The 22,284-nt window shown below is 34.9% G+C and overlaps 1 protein-coding gene across 6 annotated transcripts in view; it reads left to right on the top strand.

The window, feature by feature from the left end:
* Positions 1-22,284, top strand: part of LOC128676478 (myosin-IIIb-like) — a 32,117-nt gene that overhangs the window by 8,779 nt on the left and 1,054 nt on the right. The window contains exons 2-21 of one of the 6 annotated variants that reach the window (XR_008405419.2): positions 8,124-8,317; positions 9,857-10,012; positions 10,233-10,514; positions 10,624-10,926; positions 11,093-11,374; positions 11,623-11,811; positions 12,077-12,279; positions 12,578-12,758; positions 13,486-13,636; positions 14,547-14,754; positions 15,017-15,312; positions 15,550-15,839; positions 15,995-16,269; positions 16,657-16,822; positions 17,570-17,783; positions 18,380-18,511; positions 19,677-19,816; positions 20,136-20,314; positions 20,882-20,968; positions 21,345-21,533. Coding sequence is in view for 4 of the 6 variants with exons in the window: in XM_053756613.2 (XP_053612588.1) it covers positions 8,153-8,317; positions 9,857-10,012; positions 10,233-10,514; positions 10,624-10,926; positions 11,093-11,374; positions 11,623-11,811; positions 12,077-12,279; positions 12,578-12,758; positions 13,486-13,636; positions 14,547-14,754; positions 15,017-15,312; positions 15,550-15,839; positions 15,995-16,269; positions 16,657-16,822; positions 17,570-17,783; positions 18,380-18,511; positions 19,677-19,816; positions 20,136-20,314; positions 20,882-20,968; positions 21,345-21,443 (3,998 nt within the window). In the remaining 2 variants the exon portion in view is untranslated. The remainder of the gene's footprint in view (positions 1-8,123; positions 8,318-9,856; positions 10,013-10,232; positions 10,515-10,623; positions 10,927-11,092; positions 11,375-11,622; positions 11,812-12,076; positions 12,280-12,577; positions 12,759-13,485; positions 13,637-14,546; positions 14,755-15,016; positions 15,313-15,549; positions 15,840-15,994; positions 16,270-16,656; positions 16,823-17,569; positions 17,784-18,379; positions 18,512-19,676; positions 19,817-20,135; positions 20,315-20,881; positions 20,969-21,344; positions 21,534-22,284) is intronic. The other 5 variants (XM_053756621.2, XM_053756613.2, XR_008405420.2 and 2 more) reach the window with 5 other exon arrangements.

Here is a 22,284-nt window from a genome sequence, read left to right as displayed (position 1 = left end):
TAATAATAATGTGATTAATAAGGAGTTTTGTTACTCAAGAAGAGAATATAATATAGGTTAAATAATCAGATGTAATTCAAAAAAATTGAAGTTCAGGATTCGAACCATCAATAGTACCAACGTGAATTCAATGGTGTTTACCGCTGAGCTGTCTTCTCATATATTTAGTTGACGAAATTTTGAACGAATGGGATTATTATAGTATAGTATATACAAACTTTACCCCCAATTTTTACCCCTTTAGGGGTCTAATTTTGAAAATTCCTTTCTTATCTGAGCACTACGTATAGCTTCTATGGTTTAGGCTGGGCGTTGATTAGTAAAAAACGCTTGTTCATATATATATATATATAAAAGATAGAATACCGCATAGGTTACTTATTATCATAAAATTCCCAAGCATGCAAAGGCCTTAGTTGACTAACAAATATCAGCTGTTGATCAACCCAATTTAATTATTAACCACCTATATTTCTATCTACTTCCATGAATACTTATACAAAGACTGATTGTTCGTGGCAGCATGAATCATTGTATCTGCAATTTATTTACAAATGGACGATCAGTTCATTTGGGTTTAATTTATTGCATGCGGTTAAATGTAGTGGCTATCTTGTGTCTGGGTACGTATTTCCGTAAGCCTGTGGCTTCATTGGAAACTTAATAATTGTGACATGCGTACATAAGAACGTCGTTTTAAAGTATTTACTTATGTAATATCTTACATGATTATAGTAAATTGTTTCTCTCACTGTTGTTTCTCATATACCATCAGTTGCTTCCGAAAGCCTGCCCACTGGTTGACAGTAAGTTCACTAGCGTAAACATGTATGCGATTACTTGCTACAAGATGCGGTATATAGTGGTAAAAGTCATGTCAGATGCCTTTAGGCCACGTAAATAAAATCTGACACCAGTGTTAGCAATTACCACACTCAAAAAGAAGTTTTTCCAATAGCCCTTTTCTTAATGGAGGGTCGAAACATACACAGCGACTAGTTAGTTGGCATGAAAAATGAAGTGGATTGACAATAAATGTATGTTTTTGATGCAGTCACATGAATAATTTAGTGTGCAATTATGGAAGTCCGCTTCACTGGCGCGGCTTTGATTGCCTAACACCAATGTAAATGGGTGATCATTTGGTTGATTTGTGCTGCGGATATGCAATTGGTCATCTATTGTTATGTACTTGTTTGTGATCGTACGTGCAACGAGTTTTATAATCATATCTATACATATAATAATACGGTAAGTGAGCTATGTCTGTAATATACACTGTACATAGGAGATATTACAGAAAAAATAATTATGTGGGATCTTTATGGGACTAAACTGGGGCAAAAGCTCTTTTCCAAAATAAAATGATTAAATTTAGACTAGATGAAATAATCCTACTAATATTACACTAATAGGAACTACCAGTGCCGGCTTCGCTTTGGTAGAACTATAATAAAAAATGTTTGAGTTTATACATTACAATAAAAATACAAATCTTTTCTGTTTATAATATTAGTATGGATATGGAAATAAGAATAAAGTTCTAAATGTTATGTTTGGTATGGTATTCTAATTAACACAATTTAATCAAATATTGGTTGTGTACCTTAGTAGTACAATCGAGCGCTTATTTCAAGTTACCTTACATGGATTTCTATGCCACGTTACGAATTACAATGAATTTGGATAGGTTGTTGTTGACTGTAGGTACATACCCTAAGCGTCTGAAACATGTTTACGAGCTGAGAACAATTGAACTTTTAGTCAAAATAAATCATTTCTATAATTACTTACCTAACTATATAATAAGGCAATGAAACCATGTCACAAGGAATCCTGTCTACAAGTGAATGTGTACTAAGTACACTAACCCACATATCGAACAGTGCTTATATGACCACGTCTGGTTGAGTAAATTAAGCGCAAACAGATTGGCCGAAATGCAATGCAAGGGTCATTGGACGAAATGGAAAGTAGGCGGTTATTTGAAACCTCTGTGTTTTGAGAAATGAGAAATACCTGCACTATTCGGCACTACCAAGCTTTAAATTTTACATACATGTACATATACTATGATCAAATAAGTTTAGCATAAGATATGTGTGCTTGGAAACAAAACAAACACTAAACAAACACAAAGAGTAAAACTAACCATTTTTCTTTGTTACTAACACACTCCATAACCGGTATACACTATACTGTACGGTTGGTACAGTAAAATCAAGTTAGGTACCCTGCATGAACCTTTATGTCGCGGTGAATCACACTTCCTCACCCAAGTTACCCTTCATAGAACTATGCAACGGCAACAGCGACTAATTGGCAATGATTTGGAAGAGGTTGATGTGATGTTAACTGTACATAAATCAACCGTACGGAGATTAAATTCACAACGGTCCTGCTAGAATGCAAACACCGATAAGATAATAAGTACTGCTATAAGAATATCGATAAATTGGTCCCTAAAACTACAAGTGGGCTCGCACAGTCGAGAATGTAAACGGAAATAAGCGAAGATGAATCAGAGAGACAACCAGAGACATAAGAAAATGATCTATTTATCTTCTTTTATGTTCAATGTAATATTTGAATCTCTGAAGATAATCTTTAGTAAATCTTCTCTTTTTTTTTCTCTTTAATAAATCCTTAGAAAAACTTACAATTTATCAAATCTTTTTTTCGATTTCTTGATAAAACTATATTTTGTATTAAAACAATATTTTAAAAATGTCTGGAAAGATCAATATGATCAAAAACTGAACGCAACGTATAGGAATATGTCAGCAAGGTCATCTATTTAGATTACATTTATCTGGGGGCACGGTAGTACCCCCACCGAGTCGATTAGATTTATTCGAATAATTTTATTTTTGAATCAAGATTTGACATTAATTACTACCTATTTAATAACATAGATTATGGAATACCTACGTATCTAACTCTAACATACCTCGATAAATCTTATAAACTTTGATATAATTCAATACTTGACATCTGTCTATTATCATTGTCACCACTTCTAATAGAAAGTAATACTTTCTAAGATGTAACACAACATCACGTTTACTTTATTTGGACTATTTCAATGTCTTCGAATTATCTGTTGTCGTCTCGTCACGCCCTGAAAACAACTTTTTTGTCAAGTCGAAACGGTCACAAGCTTAACTGGGATGATTTTTAGAGCACTACTAATCAATTGACACTGAGTTTAAAAGTCAAATACTTATTGCGTTGATTTAAATAAACAACTTTATGTAAAAAATATAAAAAAATATGTTTTTATTTTAAATACAAAAATTAGGCTACTGCCAAGTAGTTTACAATCTTTGATAAAATATTTGACAATAATATATATTCTTTATTCATATTTCTGAAACGTACAACAGCAGTAAGCTAGTACTAGAATAGTATTAGCGAGTAGAAAAAAGCACAAAACTGTGAATTGGAAACTGATCAAGTATGCATGCTTATCTAGATAACAGTTCCCAAAGTACATACATACGTTCACTGCATTCTGACTGGTATTTTAAAGAATACAATATTGCGGTAATAAAATGTATGTTACAATTATGGTAACGAAGAGTATTTAACTAGATAACTGGATTATTGTTATGCTTGGGCAGACGTGTTAGCATTGTGTGGTTGTCTTGCTTTCTTTAATAACGTAACCAGTTGGAATACTTCGCACTTCAAAGGCTTGAATTCCTTGTGTAGGCTGTGGGTGTATTATGGCATAAAATATTGAAATCGCGAAATTTATTCTGCATACAATATGCGCTCTAAATACGAAAAATTCTCTTAATGAATTTACTGGTATATTTTATTTTTCAACACACTTAGTGGATTACTTTCAATTTAGTGATAAAAACTTTTTACTACAATTAATTTGATGTATCCAAAATATTTACTTGTAATATCATTAAGTACACACTCATTCATGTGACCCAAATCCCATATAAATGCGTGACGTGACGTTAGCACAACATGGCCATTTCTTTTATTTAACTATTTTTAGAATGAATAAATTATCATTATCAATATCTATTAGTTAAACCAATTACGAATTTTGTTAAAAATTTTTAATATCGGATATTGCGTGAAATTTAAGTCAAGTATCGATATGTACTTTCATCATTTGTAACAGTGTGGGCTGAACATATGGTCAGCAGACAGCCGATGGCCGTGGGGCCATATTATCGGGTATTCTCTAATGCTGTGAAGGGATTTCATTGTGCACTTCAAAGGCTTCAGTGTTACTATGCTTAACATTTCAAATCCAAATAAGTCACAAGCACAAAATTATAGAATATATGGTGGGTAGTCATAAAAGTCAATTTTTGGACATCATCAGTGTTAGCAGTCAATACACTCGAAAAGAAGAAGTAGGTATAGAATTCTTTATTGTTTTAATGAAACAAGTTAATTATGGAGCTTAAAATATAACTTTCGTTTTGACGTGTGATGGTGACATTAAATCACGTAAAACTAAATAATTTAATGGATGAAAGTAGTTTTATTTCCGACCATGTCAATACCACTAATTACAGAACTCGGAGAAAGTCCGTGAAATTTCCCATCGAGCATCAACCAAAATTATAGAATCGTGCAAAATCAGAACTAATCGACAAATATTGATAAAGTGTTAACGCTTTCGCTGCTCCCATGCCATACGTTTTAAATTGATTGCGTGTGCTATAAGCTATAAAGAAACCTGTCGGTTCACCAATGCTCGACTCGCTAAGTGACTTGTTGGATGTAATATTTCAAAATCTTCAAATTACGCAGGTATAACAGTGCGGTCGCAACTGAATCTGTAATAATTTTAGATAAGAATGCAGAATGATGGTCATTATTGTGAGAATCAGTCTACCATTTTTTACTTTTTGATTTGCTTGTTGTAAGATTTTAAAGTAATGAAGGATTGTGTTGGTATAAAAAAATACATGAATTTTTGATAAACTGCGTACCTACAGACCAACACAGTATTTCTAAAAATACCGACGTTATTCAGTAATAAGGTAATACATTATTAAAACACACTTAGTTGTTATCGTACAAAACAAGCTTTATTCATACCACAGGAAATAACAGTGAAAACAATGCCGTCTGTGAACTCATATCATTAGCATAAAATGATAGCCATGAGAAAACCCTGTTGGAAATCTTACAGCTTTAAAACAAAATTCCTTAATTTAATTATTGGCAAGTTATAATTAAAAGTCATGGTTTAGATTAAGACAACATTGAGAATATAACGGGGAAGAAGAATAAAGTAAGACAATAGCTTAAGGTGCTGAACCGAGAAGAGGTAATGAATCAGTGGGATAGTTACGGTTTCCTATTTAGCCGGTCGCATATTATTTACATATCCGTGAATATACTCGTAGATGACGAGGAAATATCTAAGTACTTTTTAGCGGCATGGTCACTCAGGCAATGATTTTATATAGCAGCTTGCCATCATGACTGTATCAAAATCAAAACAACAACACATGGAAATAGTCACGCATTGCAAACTTATGAAATAAAAGGATGATTAAAATTTTGTTGTTGTTTGTTTGCCTTAGTTCATTTCAATAACTTATTGACTCTATATTCTTTTTATTGAATTAGAACAGTAATAATTTAAAAATATGTAAGAAGTTTTTTGATAAATGTGAATAGTATCATGACATTAATCAACTTGCAGAGTCATTACTGTTATACCCGAAGCGAATAATAAGCCCCTCAGTACGAGTAGAAATACTTTAATTATACAGGTAGATAATCTACAATAAGTATTAATTGATTATTATTGATACGCGCATGCGACCAGTCCACTGCCGCAGCCACCTTCGTGACAAACAGTGAAAGTGTTCGGTTCGTCTTTCCGTCCGTCTATCACATTTATTGAGACTTTTTCAATGAAAACATCTAAATGCCCATGTCTCATTGTGCAACATAATTGCATGTGACAGTGATTAATGATGGATTAAGTTCAATGCCTCAATTGTTACGATCTCATCACTTTTTAGACCCTTGTAATATTCTTAATCCATAAAAACTTTGTAAGAACGAACTAGATAATACTTTTACAAGGTGTAGTGCTTATTACAGTCATTATTTAATTGAAAATCATGAACGATAAATCAAATTTTTTTACTATTTTTTCATGTATATGTATATATCAGAAAGCTAAACATTTATATCAATTACGAAATAAGTCAGCCATATAAGAATATACTTACCTGAATACCTAGTGCTGTAATTTCTCTCATATGTAGGTAATATCTGATCATAATTATTTTCCGGTTGAATTCGACCATTGATCGTGTTACATTTTACAACAAACGCTTCATTAGGCAGTCGTGGTAGATTTGTCCAAATATTGGCAAATCATGCGATCTTGTGACACACATAACCACACATAGGCAGACAGAATAAGACTGTGACACCAATTGCCGCACTTGAGCAAAAAGGTGTCAATATAGGAACAGCAGTTACGCCACATATGTAACCAATATGTAGAACGACATACATAGCTCCTCTCGTTTCAACAAAATAATGTATAAAGTTGAAAGTTCTTTATTCAAAATAATTATGTATGCGACACGAACAGAGATATTATCACTGTTTAAATCTAGAAGCTAATTAAAATATTAAATAAATAATTATCATACTTAATTGTTTTTGTTTGAATGCAAATAAAGAAAAAATTCGTACGTAAAATAAAAGCAATTTTTAAATAGTTTTAAGTAGTACCTATTTGAATTGGTTATTTATGTATTTTTCATTACCCACGTTCTTTTAAGCATTAAAAACAAATTTTACGTAATTTCGCCATAAAGATAAGCATTCTCTTAGCGAATGATGTGCTTACATTATAACTAGCTATAAACTTTACTATACCTATATAAATATTAATTTAATATACCTATATAAATATGGTATGTTTTAAGATATAGTAAGTCATATTGATTAATTGGATTCTTATGGTTGTCGATATTGCTGGCGCACATAGATATCAAGGATATCCTTAGATTCTTTTAAGGAACTCACACATCATGACATTATAACATCGTATGCAATGAAAATATTAATTAATAATCAGGTCTTATGATTTTACTGAGTTTATAACCATATATGTTACATACGAATTTCTTTCGCCGATTCGGTTATAATGAACAAACTCTACGGTTCTAATTTAGAGCAAAATGACTTGCATACGTGTATATCTCGGATGAATAAAATTTAGACTAATGTGTATTACGTATTTTTTAAAATAAATTAGATTATAAAAAGTAGTTCGATCGATATTAAGTAACACAAATTAGTAAATAATTAAAAGTTGTATAATTATTATTAATCTTGTGGATTTTAACTTATTTGTTTTAGTACATATAGGTGACGTGAGGTTAACAATGAAATGCCACTTTCTTTACAAGTTTTATTATTTAACGTGATTTGCTGTACTTTACACTTACATTAAGAATGCATTTTCAAAATCGCTGTCATATATACAAACTCTTTAATAAATACATTTTTGTTTTTGACATTACAAAAAGTATCTTTTTTGAAGTAGTCTAGTTGGAAAATATGTTTTGAAAGTATATTTTTACCTATATGAGTGAGTGTGAGTTTCTTCTACTAACATTGTATTAGATGTTCGTAATTGATAAATTATTAAATAAGTACTCACTTGTAGTTATTCACTTTAAAACCATGTTATTTTTATAATATATTGGGTAACTTTGTCATTATTAAAATTTTGCGTAATTTTTGATATTTGATTAAGTTACGCAAAAAGCGATTTTGCTCATTATCATTTTACGATTGATTTTATTATCAAATTAGCGTTTGTATTATCATTTTAATTTTATAATGGAATTTTATAGAATGTTTTTATGTTAATAGTTTTTCTCAATCCGTAATTTGTTGAGTAGGTATATTGAACAAAGTTAGGTGAGTGTCCCCAATGCTCATCACAAATTGATAATTCCTACTAATATTATTAAACAAATTAAACAAGAAAGTTTGTGAGAATGTTTGAATGTTATCAATACATACTGTAGAATATAACAGCATAAGTTTTTTTTAATTCTTACTCATTCTCACGGGAGCAATTATTTTATTTTTTGTTTCAGATGCGTGGCTGGCCAGTAATTCGTGAGCCATGCGGAGTGACATGGCGTATCGTGGCCTCTCTCAACATGTAGAGCTGGACCGGGCCGCCGACCCTCGAGAGAGGTTCTCACTACAGGAGCTCATCGGGGAGGGCACCTATGGAGAGGTGTACTGCGCCAGGGATAAGAAATCCGGCAAGAGAGTCGCTGTTAAGGTCAGTCCATGCGATGTGATCGATTTTGTTTTCTAAATATTGAACGATTTTTAGAGATAAAATTAAGCCATCGAGCCAGGAGATAATAAAAACAATTAAACAAAAATAGGATTGCAGTCGCGCTGATTAGAAAATAGTGTATGTAATAGTATATGTGGGACTAAATAAACAATTATTATTTGCATTTATATTAAAATGTTCTGAATGACCACGCGACAGACCTACTCACCAGAGGGTTTATAAATTATTTCAACTGACACATTCACTTCTTGTTTGTCATAAAGTTCACATTTTATAATCAGCAGGCGGTACAATGCCACTTTTTCACATCGTAAGGTGAATCAATATTATGTTTTTACTGCACATCTCTAAAGCATAGAACCCCGTGTGCCCATCTACATTTCATTGGCAATACAACATTTCTGACTCCAAAACTAAACAAACCAGCTACCTCGGCCAGTGGTCTAGTATATCTGCATAATATTACACATTCAGTAAAAGGGCTGAGTGCAATGGACAATAACGAGCGGCACCAGTTTACGGCAGACTCGGAGAAATCGGAACCCAAGAGAAATTTTATTGGTGACTGCGCTGGACCTACACCAATGATTTCACCGTTTTGAATACGTAAATACCTTAGGTATTAAATATTATTCACTATTTAATTAGCGTTTTCACGTACCTATTAATATAATGTTATATTTAACAACCTATAAATTTTCTTTCAAATATGTTGATATACAATACGAAACACAATAACACAACAAGAAAAACCCAAAATGTTCATTGATATAAGTTATGTACGTACATATTATATTAAAAAAAAAACAAGCTACCCATTTAATTTCAATAGGTACCTAGTACGCTTTAATAGGTACCTAGTAGCTTTTTAATTTTCTCTCAGCGTGGTCAACTCTATTTTGATTTGCGAACGTGTTCTAGAAACCGGAAAGGCGTTCGAAAATTAAAACTAAATCTGCCGATCTCTAATGGTCTTAAAAATGAATTCCCGCCAATAACTCACATATTTTTTATTTAATATCTGTATTTTGATGAGGTTTATGTGTATCAAAAGGTATCCATTTTAAAATATATTATATAATAGGTTAAAAATAAATAATAAAGGTTTAATAAATATTATATAGTAAAATAATCAATTTACGAGAATATTCAGTGGATATATTGTGTGTAAAATTTATCTAACAACACAGTAAGCATCAATTTCACGTTCATAGCTGGAGGTGTCAGAGGCTTTTTATGGGCCGTATTGTTAGCATACGGCCTGTAATTGATTGCGTAGATGATATCTCAAAACTTTGCATTTGTGTCAAGGCTACTCAACAATACATATGTTTCGGTCGGTTAACCTCTCGTTTATACGGCCTAAAGTGTCCATTCGATAGCTAAATTATGATAATCTAATAATGTCGAAACTCACGTGGAAACTAGTGCTGACTGGATGATAATACCCATCTTTCTGAAAAAACATATATTTTATTAATAATTTTCTAGCCTTTTATTTATCCCATTTTCTTATAGATATTGGAGAACATAGCGGAAAATATAGAGGAAATTGAGGAAGAATTTCTCGTTTTTAGAGATTTGTCGAGTCATCCTAATATACCTGAATTCTTTGGATTATTTCTGAAACGAGGACTCAATTCGGACGACGATCAAATATGGTTCGTGATGGAGGTTTGTACAATGTGCAATACTTATTTTATTTAATAAAGTGACAACATTACAATAATTTTATCTCATGACTCATCAGACGACCTGATTATTCAACAACGTAAGAAATGAAGGGTCTTTGATAGCAAAAAAGAACTGTCAAACGGAGCGGAACTCTCAAGTACGTGAAGTTTAGATGTACTTAGTTGTTTAATATCTGAAAATGGTTGTAACCAAATTCCAGCTATGTACCGGAGGCTCTGTGACGGACCTGTGCGCTGGAATGCGGGCGCACGGAAACAGCCTCACCGAGCCACAACTCGCCTACGTATTGAGAGGAACAGTGCGCGCTCTCACACATCTTCACGCTCACCGGTGCATGCATCGTGACGTCAAAGGACACAATATACTGTTGACTGAAGACGCCGAAGTCAAGCTGGTCGATTTTGGAGTATCCTCACATTTGGCGGCGACAGCGGCACGACGGAATACTTCTGTTGGAACTCCTTATTGGATGGCCCCAGAGGTAAGACCATAAATAGCATAGTGAGGAAATGACTGCAGTATACTCTTTCAAATAAGCACAAAGCTAATGCTTATATAACGTTAAAATTGACTTATATTTTTATTTCTAGGTGATAGCATGTGAACAGCAACTAGACGAGTCATACGACTGCCGCTGTGATGTGTGGTCTGTTGGTATCACTGCTATCGAACTCGCCGAAGGGGAGCCTCCTCTATCTGGGCTACATCCAATGAGAGCTCTATTCCAAATCCCCCGAAACCCACCTCCTACTCTGGTACACCCTGAAGCATTCTCACCTCATCTTGTAGATTTTATTGCCGATTGTTTAATTAAAGACATGAACCAAAGACCATTCGCCAGAGAGTTATTGGAACATCCTCTACTCTTAGCCGTTAGCAGTTTCGAAGACAAGGTAATTAAAATTTATTTTTTACAGTTACGAATGCAGGTAGATATTCTAGATCCAGAACATATAAATTTGTTTTTAAGAATAGCTATAAAATATAACGTTCATTTTCTAGTTTAGATAACTGGAAATACGATGTATTTTTATTATTTGCATTACATGTTATTTTTAGATTCGAAAAGAGCTGCAAGCGGAAATCAAAAGACAAAGGGCTGAAGGTCGCGGCAGCAGAGCTCCGGAAGCTACCACCAAAAGGGGGAAACTGAAGTCCCATAGGAAGGCCCGGCCTGAAAAAATGTACACAGACGACCTTGCAAGCCTCGAGGTTTTGACCGAGGATGCCATCGTAGAACAACTTCAGAAAAGATATACACAGAATCACATTTACACTTACATAGGAGACATATTAGTCGCTGTCAATCCATTTACTGATATAGGAATTTATACCTCCAAGGTAGGTACATATTTATGTATTTTTTCATTTGTGAGAATATTTGCTATTGGCTTAGCTATACAATAGCCTCACAGATCTAATGGCCTTCAAGTTTTTAGGTTTTCATCATTATAGTTTGAATTTATATGTGCTTAGCATGTCTGCTTTTCCGAGAGTTTCACATTGAATTAATTAAAAAAATTGTATAATTTGTACGATAGTAAACGCTGTTGCTTCCGCTTTAAAGAACTTGAAACTCATCCTTATAGACTCAGCAGATCTACCAAGGGCGATGTCGGTCGGACAACCCGCCTCATATCTATGCTGTTGCGGATGCGGCCCATCAGGCGCTGATGCATCAGAAAGTGCACCAAGCCATCGTGATATCTGGGGAAAGTGGGGCTGGAAAGACTGAATCTGCCAATTTGCTGTTGAAGCAGCTCGTATTTTTATCGAAGGTAGGTAACTTATAAAAATAACTAAATTGATCAGGCATTACATTTTATTAGGTGTTATAAAGTAGACTGAATAATATATGTACCCACTTTCACATTATATAAAAATATTAAACTATCTAATACGATATTTTGACTCATTAATTTTACTAAACGTGCAGATATATTACGACAATTGGATTTACAAACTCGTTCACATTGAAAAGTGTGATCATCAAAAATAAAAACTTCCGTGTGAGTGGGCTAACATAATTGGACATATTTACAGACGCAAAATCGCAACTTGGAGGAAAAGATACTCCAAGTGAACCCGATAATGGAGGCCTTTGGGAACGCCCGCACGGGAATCAACTCAAACAGTTCTCGGTTCGGGAAGTACCTGGATCTAGCGATGATGAGAGTCGGCAGGATCGCCGGCGCGAGGATTTCTGTTTACCTTTTGGAACAGTCCCGGGTCGTCCATCAGGCTTTGTATGTATATTGAAAGAAACGGCGTTTTACTGGTTCTGGGATAAGAGTGTTGAGTTGAACACTCGAGTTAGTGACAAAATTATTATTTTTTGCTAACATACTCACTAATAAGAAAAATATGCTAATAAGCATATTCTCGTACTTAGTGACTTTTCCTCATTAAATTCCTACATAATGGATTGTACATGTTGTTACAATACACAATGTACTTGTTGTACAAAGTAGCAGAGGAGGTCATGTAAATGCGTTTCCATAATGAGAGAATTATATTAACACTAAGAGGATTGTCCTGTTTTAGGGGAGAAAGTAATTTTCACGTGTTCTACTACCTTTACGACGGGCTGGAAAGCGAAGGTCGTTGGAGAAAGTTCTACCTTGACGAACAACTTAAATCCAGGCACAGATACTTACAGCCTCTGTCAGCGGTTCACAGGGAGCATAATGTGCATCGGTGGAGGCAGCTTAATCAGGCTTTCAAGGTTAATATACCTATAGCATTTTCCGTCGTTATATCAGTGAATTTTTAAATTGATATATTTTTGTAATAATTAGTTTAGACCTTTACTAGCTTTTGTCAATAAAAACAAAATGCATTATGCATTCGTTTTTGGAGTTAGGTATTTACATTCTTATTTATATTTCATTTCGTTTAACTTGAGTACCAATTCTGATATAAGTATGTATTTTGTTATAGTGTAAATATGAACAAAGTTTCGTATTCTTATTAATAAGTTAGTGTCGAAACGTCTCAAGAATCGCAATAATACAATATGACTAATACTTATCTACCATTCAAAACATGGTCATATGTAAAGAACCGGTTTGTCCGAATTTCGATGAGTAATGGTTTAGAAATGTCATGATCACAACAAATTTCATTCCTTTCCAATTATAATGTATGATTTACGTCTAAAACGATTGCAATGATTCAAGTAATAGATAGATTTATTGAACAAGAATTACATTTAACTGAGGTCGTAATAAATTTTCATTTGTTTCTTATGTAATTAGAAATCCAAGTAAAACATTATAAACTATTCAGGTACTCATTGTTGAAAATCGTAAATAAAGAATTTTATATTTTCCGCTTTGGAGCTAGTTTTGCAATTATTTTATAATTTTTGATAGTTTTATCGAATAAATAATTTAATTTATGTGGTAATAAGCGAGGTAAATAAATAAATAATAGAAACTCGTCAATTACAGGTAGTCGGGTTTCAAGAGGAAGAAGTGCAGATTATATACAAAATGTTAGCGGCCATCTTGCACCTTGGCGACATAGAATTTGGTGAAATGGCTGGTGAAGACAACGCTGACAACAGAGCGACGATCATTGACTCCGCTCCTTTGCATAGAGGTGAATTGAAAGTAGATGTAAATTCATATTCAACCACATTAATTTTACGACTAGTTTAAATGTTTTATGTATATGCATTTATTACTAGATAATAATTATCTTAATTTAATTTGATTAAAAAGAAGGTGAAGTTTGCCGATCCTTCTTCACCAGGGTTTTGGAAGTCGTAAATTTTTGAAGTCTTTATAAGTGATGTAGATGTCAATATCACATCAAGTTACTCTGCATGAACCTCTATGGTGCGGTAATAGCGACGAGTTTGCAATGTATTTGGGTAGGTTGATGTGCTGTTTACTGTACTATCTCCTAAGTAAGAAATCCTGATTCAGAACCAGCAAATATTTTTGTGTTGCGACATTTGTCTAACCTAATTACGATTTGTTAAGATATAATCAGAATAATAATTGAAACAGGATTTGAACTGCTACCAATTTCAAGACTAAACTTCATCTTTCCTCCGTCGCTAACCTGTAACGATAAAGCAGTTCAGAGAATTAATTCGACAAAGTTGGCAACATTCCACATGTTATCCTGCAATCTGGGCATGATAGTTAGTAAATATGTTCGAGAAAATCGACGGCTTTAAAAGCTGTTACGTAAAATCCACACTTCTGAAGTATAACTGTTTGTTATATAAAATAAATAGTCTTATTTTATATAAAACAGTTATTTAATTCGATAAATATGATTCGTTAGTACCTAGCAAGCTTTAAAATAATCTAGATACTATTATTCCAAGGTTTATTTTACCCATATACCGAATTTTATCAATGCTCGAATCATTTTGTTGAGTTATAAATTTCCATCGAACATCGAAACCTTCGCGCTTATCTATATTATCTGTGATAGTTAAATTACGTTTTAATTATTAAAATAGTTAAAATAATGAGTGATGAATTTACTTTTCAAGCATCGTGTCTCCTTGGCGTCGAAACCATAGATCTTCGCGAATGTCTAACCAGCAGCAGTGTGGTAGCCAGGGGCGAAACTATCGCGCGACATAGTTCTCCCACTGAAGCCGCAGTAGCGAGAGACGCCACAGCAAGAGGTCTTTATGCCAGAGCGTTCGATAGAATCGTTGAAAGGATCAATGCCTTACTCTGCCAGAATAGACCTGCGTAAGTACCTAACATCAGAAAGTATATATATTTTTTTAAAACGCTCTCACTATTGATATATTTCATCTAGTAATGGAGTAACCATAGATAATAGAAATATAGGTGTAACGTATCTAATGCAACAAAATGTTTGTGCCACAATGGTAATAAAGTTTTATTACCACAATGTAGCTGTTAGCAATTAACACTATTGCGTTTTATGTTAGATATTAGCTCAAATGGAGATAAGTTTAACGGCCCATTCTTTATAATTCAATTACAGAAATGAGCAACTCTCGATTGGCATCCTAGACATCTTCGGCTTCGAGAACTTTGCAAGAAATTCGTTTGAACAACTTTGTATCAATATTGCCAACGAACAAATCCAGTATTATTTCAACCAACACATCTTCACGTGGGAACAACAGGAGTATATGGCAGAAGGGGTTCCTGTGGATCTTGTGGAGTTTTCCGACAACAGACCAGTGTTGGACATGCTTTTGTCCAGGCCTATGGGTTTATTGGCTTTACTCGATGAAGAAAGTCGATTCCCTCGATCTACAGATAGGAGTCTCATTGGTAAAAACATTGTCCTATTTTTCAATTACCTACTAACCGCCATCATTGCTGATTAAGCAATCATTTAAAATAAGTTTTATATAAACATGGAATTTTAAGTAATATCATAACGTAGCAGACTTTGCAACTCATTTTCAAAGAGTGTTAGTTAAATTCGACTATTAATTATCCGTGTATAAACGAACATAACACAATTTTTGATTGTAATAATAACTTTAACGTCATTTGTTCTCTCAGAAAAATTCCACAACAACGTAAAGAGCAAATACTACGTGCGCCCGAAGTCCGACGCCGTGTGCTTCGCGATCCAGCACTTCGCGGGGCGCGTGGTGTACCAGGCGGCCGGCTTCCTCGACAAGAACCGCAACTTCCTGCCGCCGGAGGTCGTGCAGCTCATGCGCCAGAGCCAGTACGACGTCATCCGGTTCTTGTTTCAGTGCCCCATTACGAAAACCGGCAATTTGTACTCGCCGCTGCAAGGCGATGTGGAATCTAGGAGTTTGGAGAGTCCTAACAGTGATACTAGGGTAATTATTTTAAAAAATGCGTTAGTTATAGTTTTTTCTTCGTAGACAGTAGTTTTACTTTAAATTATGATTATAAAACATAGCACCTCAATTTTGCACCCGCTATTTTGGTAAACCTTGCCAATCATTAAAGCCACACCACTGGAATCTTCCAGGATCGCTTCAATAGCCGCGGCCTGGCGTCTCAGTCCCGAGCCCAGCAAACAGTGGCCACATACTTCCGCTACTCCCTCATGGAGCTCCTCCAGAAGATGGTGAGCGGCACCCCGCAGTTCGTTCGGTGCCTCAAACCCAACGATTCCCGTTCGCCGAAGCACTTCGACTCCGCGAAGATACTCAAACAACTGCGGTACACTGGAGTTTTGGAAACGATCAGAATTAGACAGAATGGATTTTCACACCGGTTGACGTTTGAGGAGTTTTTAAAAAGGTAAGAATTAAAAAATCAGTTGGTTGATAAAAAAAAACATATGATATTATTCTTGCAATATATGAATTTTTAATATATCTGATTATTATTTAGAGCCATTAAGATGAGAGACCTTGATAGCTCTAAATAAAAATCATCCGTCCTTTCCAATTGGTGCGGTCGTGTGTTAAAGTTTTCTAGTTTTTGAAGTGAAAGTCTCCCGCCATTATAAATTTGGTATTGTAAATGAATTTTAGTTTAGTGCTTTATTTCTTTTATTACAAACCACTACAAATTTACTACATTACTTATTTACTTTGATATAATTTACCTTGAGATAATAGGATATAGGTGTAAAGCCAGAAAACAGTCATTTCACGATATTCTCAATCCGTGTTTACCTTTCAGATATGGCTTCCTGGCCTTCAGCTATGATGAGGATATGAAACCTAGTCGTGATACTTGTAGAATTCTACTCATGAGATTAAAAATGGATGGATGGGCGTTGGGCAAATCCAAAGTCTTCTTAAAATATTATCATGTTGAGGTTCTGGCCAGAATTTATGAAGAACAGGTATGGTGTATATTTATACTATTTACATATACCTAGGCCTATATTTTATATTTATTGATTATGGTTATTTTTTGTCCGCCGCAGTTTTACTTCATAAGCAATAATGAAATATTTATGAATTATTAAGTTCACTTTCACTTCCACACGTCGGTTTTTGTACGGAAGGGGATTTTTTGACATTAACTAGAATGATGCACAAGTACCTATGAATAATTATTTAATTTTAGATTGAATTAATGATTGAATCAGAGACACGGTGGTGTTTCTGATAACAGTATTTAATCTGTCGCCCACTGATGTACAGTACAAACCAAAAAAAAAACAGGCCACACTCAACCCTATAATTTTTTGAAGAAAAATACTACTATGTTCATGAAAGATATTTTAATATATTAAAGATATTTTAATATAATAATATGAGATATCGATTTTAATTAGCCTAAACTATTATAGTGTACCTACCTAAAAACATCAATATTAGGCTGGGCAATAATTTTGCTTTTAAGGTTCACGAAGTGAAATTAGAAACCAAATGTTTTAAACGAATCAGATCCCCGTTTATAATGCAACTAGCGGCCCGTTCCGGCTTCGTTCGAAATAGACAAAAAAAAATTATACACCTAAACCTTCCTCAGGAACTCACTGTTTTTCGCGAACAGACAGATATACGCGGCAGAAGACTTTGTTTTTTAACATGTAAGGATATTGAAGAATGTAAGATTATCATCATAACAAATTATTTTTCAGATAAGAAAAATAGTACTAGTCCAAGCGTGCGTCCGCGGCTGGGTGGCGCGGCGTCGCTGCCGCCAGCTGCGGGCGCGGCGCGCCGTGTCGGCGCTGACGCTGCAGCGGCACGTGCGCGGCTGGCTCACGCGCCGCCGCCTGCGCGAGCGCCAGCGCGCGCTGGCGCTCGAGTTCCACACGCAGCAGGACGGCCAGAGGAAACACCTCAAACCTGGTGCGTGCTTGTTTATTATTAACAATCTATTTTTGCAAGCTTTTTGTATTCCAATGTAAAAGGTCTCTCTGTCTCGAGGATAATAACAAATATGTTCGGGCAGAATCTCATAACTCAGTTTTGAAGCGAATATCTTCAATCGATTGAACTGAATTTTTATGTACACGTTTAATTTGGATCAGCTTCTAACGAGGGAACTCCTAAGCGGTTTAAAGCACGGACATGATTTTTTGCCACACGTAGAGTGACTGAGACTTGTTGATCTCTGACGACAATTAAGCACATGTTTGAATTGACACATATTAAAAATGAAGTATTTACAAAACACATTTATCAGATCTTAGCCAAATAGTTGAAAGTTTAATCGAATGTTTACTTATTTTTTTATACTTATCCTTCTTGGCATCGTACCTCGAATTTAGTCCAAAACATACATTTGTAAATAAAATTATGCTATTCAAGTGTAGAAAATTAAAGTTGACGTACTGCTGAAAAAACGTTAAATTCTGCATAGAGCAGAGAACTAACAAAATGAACCGAACCAAGCCTACTCAACCGTATTAAACTATGGCATAAATAAACAAAACTTTTATCAGGTAATAAGATGAAAGCTTTGATGAAAGCCCAAGTCCTGCAGCGGATGACGTCGGACGAGAGCGACAGCAACGAGACCAGCGGGAACAAGGAGAATGTCGACACCAACCGCGCCGCCGTCGTCATCCAGAGCCGTGAGTTCATTAATCCTTACAATTATTATTATTTAGGAAGACTTATAGCTAACTGGAACACCTTGTGCCTTACTCTAACGGACCGTCTAAACTATAAGAGATATCAAAAGTAATTCAAAGACAAACATTTTCTATTGAGATATAAAAATTGAACATAACAGCTACATTGTAACGGCAACAGTTGTTCAGCGTAATAGGTATGTAATTTTACTTATTTCATTGTATAGGATTGTGATTTATGATACACACATGTTGAATGCGCATCAAAAATTAATAAAATCTTTGATAAAATCCGTCCAGGTGGTTTGGCAAAACTAAGTAACAAACACCCCCACTTTCGTATTTATAATTCACTGAAGTCATAAATTTCACACGAACGAAGAAGCGGGCATCAGCTAGTTCCAAATAAAGAATTTAAAAATTTAATAAACATAGCATCATGGTTTTCATCAGGTCATCATGATTTTGTACAGTAGGTATATAAGAATTATTACTTAAGACGTCATTAAGTTATGAAATCATAAAGTCTAACGTAGAAAAGTATAGGAATGTACTTCGAAAGTTGCGTGCAGCACGACAATCAGAAATGTCAAGCAGTATTCAATTACTACTATGACTAGTTAATAGAAACTGCTATCATGGGTTGAAGAATATACCTTTGTTATATATTTATAAATTCTCCAGTATCTAATGTAGGTACTTAACTATAGAACAATTTGTGAGACATTAAATGTTCTAACAATCGAATATCTTCTTTTACCTGTTCTCTGGTAACGTATCTAAACAATTTGTAAATCCTATTTTTTCAGTAAAAGCAAAAAAATAATATTCTAATCGGGTCGGTTATCAATCTAGTGTCAGATTTTATTAAGTCATCTAAATAGGTATATTTAGATGACTCATCATCAGTCATCATCATTAAGTCATCTAAATAGGTGTATTTAGATGACTTAATAAAGATAGATAGATAAGTCATCTAACTATTTTGTCATGTATATAATTACACCTATTTAGATGACTTATCTCTATAAAAGATAAGTCATCTAAATAGGTGTATTTAGATAACGATGATGATGAAATATTACTGAAGACACAGGTGTGTAATGAATTGTTTTCAGTAATAAAAAAATATCGACTAAATTTATTTAATTTGCCTATTCACTAGATTTCCGCGGCTACACGGCGCGCCGCAACTGGGCCAAAGGTCGCGCGCCGCCGCCGCCGCACCCGGCGCCCACGCCGCAGCTCATGCAGCACTACTCGGTCCAGGAGAGGGCTGCACAGCTCCATGCTTTTGCTGACCAGGTAAAAAATAAAAATAGTACATTGTACAGTGAGAAAAAAAGGAATGGATTTCAACGTAAGGCCCGAGACGTATAAAAAAACTTTTCGTATAAAAAAATGCACCCAGCGGTTTGTCTTTTCGTATTTAGGACGGACGATCTTCTCTTGCTTAAATTTGGAGACAATTTTTTCCCCAGGCTTCTTTCTAGATACCAGATAACGAACGTGGAAATTTGGTGCGTGAAAGAGCAACAATCCATCCAAATATTTTACCTAGAATTCTGAAAATTTCCACCTCATAATACCTTATATTCAGCATCAACAATATTCCGTGTCCCAGGTGCACAACAAGAACCAGGAGGTGCACAAGAGCCTGCGACGCAACAAGCCGGGCGTGCGACTGCAGGCGGTGGCGCGGCCGCCGGCCGAGTACCGCGCGCCGCCCGGCTTCACGCTCGTGCCCGCACTCGCGCGCGCGCGGCCCAGCGCGCTCGAGCGCGACGCCAGCAGGCTCTCGAGGTCAGTCTTCATTTTCGTTTTTTTGTTACCAGGACCGCATGAGAATATTGACAGTTGGTGGATTGAATTCGCGTTCGGACGGCATGGTAGCGGCGGTTACTAGTCGTCCTCATTGAGACAAAACGTCGCAATGCTATACGAAGCGATATTTCAAATGTATGGACGTATCTGTCTTTGTCCTGTGTAGTTTATAAGGACTTAGATATAATATTATTATTAATATCATCGCTTCATACACGACAAGCCCTAAGCCGCTTTTCCAGTGGACCATCTTGGATAGGATGATCAAAAATGTATTTTTTATATTTCTACGTTCTACAAAAAACACGTGAAGTATCAGATCTTGGCTGTATTGTCGTCAAAGACCACAATCCTACTTATCCATGAATAAGAATGGCTAACGCTCCAGCAGTGGTGACCTGAAATTGTACGGTAATATTTACCAAAATGTTTGAGTCGCTACGTATGCTAATCAATATTCTTGTATGCATAAAATGTAAAAATAAATGTTGGAAAAACCCATTCAAGACAACATTAATTAATCTTGCTCCCACTGGACCAATGCAGTCCATCGCCCGAGTTTCTGGAGAGCCCGGCGCGGCCTTGGGATGAACCGCTTCTGAATAGAAAAGACATTGTGATCAAACATTACAGGTTCGTCTTTCATGCATATGGATTAAATGCTCAGTAGATTATTTGTTGAGAAAACAACATCTCCCTTCACTTGGTCGCTATATTTCATTTTTCATTTCTCATTTCACTAAAAAATATTGTTGTGAACGTTTTAAGCTAGTCTGTATTTTACGTAGCTGTGACTGTGTCGTAACAGCTATTGACATTTAATATTTAATCATTAATAAATGAAAATTCGTAGGTATTCCTTATTTCCGTGGAAAACGGGCGTAAAATACGAGTATATATGAATTTACCTCATCTAAGTCGAAACGCGCCCGTATTACACATATTTAAACTTAGCATGATACGCTATTACGCTATAGACGGATAATACGTATATAAGTAAAATTTTCAGATATCAGCAAAGCAACGATCAGTGCTCCCACCGCCACCTGCAGCAGAACCAGAACCTGCAGAACCGGCCGTGCAGCCGCCAGTGCAGCGGCCTCGTCAGGTACCAACCACACGATCTCCCCACTTTCTGGCCATAGACTTACTAATATCCTTCTTTTTCTTTACGCTTACCCGTGGGACTTAGGAACTGGTATGTCTTTCTGCGATTTGTTATAGTAGAGAGCAGCCGTAGCACAATTAAGAATTATTAGAGAATGCCTATTTATGTAAACTTATATATGTAAACTTTTAATGCATGATCATCAGAAAGCAATCTTAGGTACTACATATATCACAATTCACATTTATTTCACGCTACATTATCGAAGTAATTGCTACTTTTTCAGTAGCCAAATATATCTACTAAATACTTTGTTAAAGAACTCACAATTAACCTGAAAAACGATACGATGTAGCGTTCAGCTATAGAGTATTTATATTATTGACTGCAATTGTTTCAATTATTGACCCAGTATTTCGGACTACTGTACTGTCTACTATTAATTTAAACTTTGATTTCTTGAAATACTAGGTCAAGAATAATAATAACATTGGCAATTTTGTTTGCATCATATTATTTCATAAAAAATATGTTTATTATATAATGCTGTAATATTTTAGTTTCTTTAAAAATAGTTCATGATCAATGGATTTATGTTGACAATCAGAACTCGTAAAACTGTTTCTATAAATAAGCGAGGCCGCCGGAGCGATTTAAATAATGTTTCAAAGTATGATTTATTTAAGTGTCGTTTCGAAAGCAGGGAAACTATATATCAAAGTAAAAATACAGTATTTAGCTAGTTTATTAGCCTCTACCAAGAAAATTATGATTTCTACGGTTCCGTTTAAAAATACGGTGATAAATAGTTTGCCAACTGGACTTAAGTAGATACAAAGTA

The sequence above is a fragment of the Plodia interpunctella genome, chromosome 2, assembly GCF_027563975.2.
Source record: "Plodia interpunctella isolate USDA-ARS_2022_Savannah chromosome 2, ilPloInte3.2, whole genome shotgun sequence".
Taxonomy (NCBI): domain Eukaryota; kingdom Metazoa; phylum Arthropoda; class Insecta; order Lepidoptera; family Pyralidae; genus Plodia; species Plodia interpunctella.
Note: the sequence above shows the minus strand (reverse complement) of the source record. Positions and strands in the feature narration are given on the sequence as shown.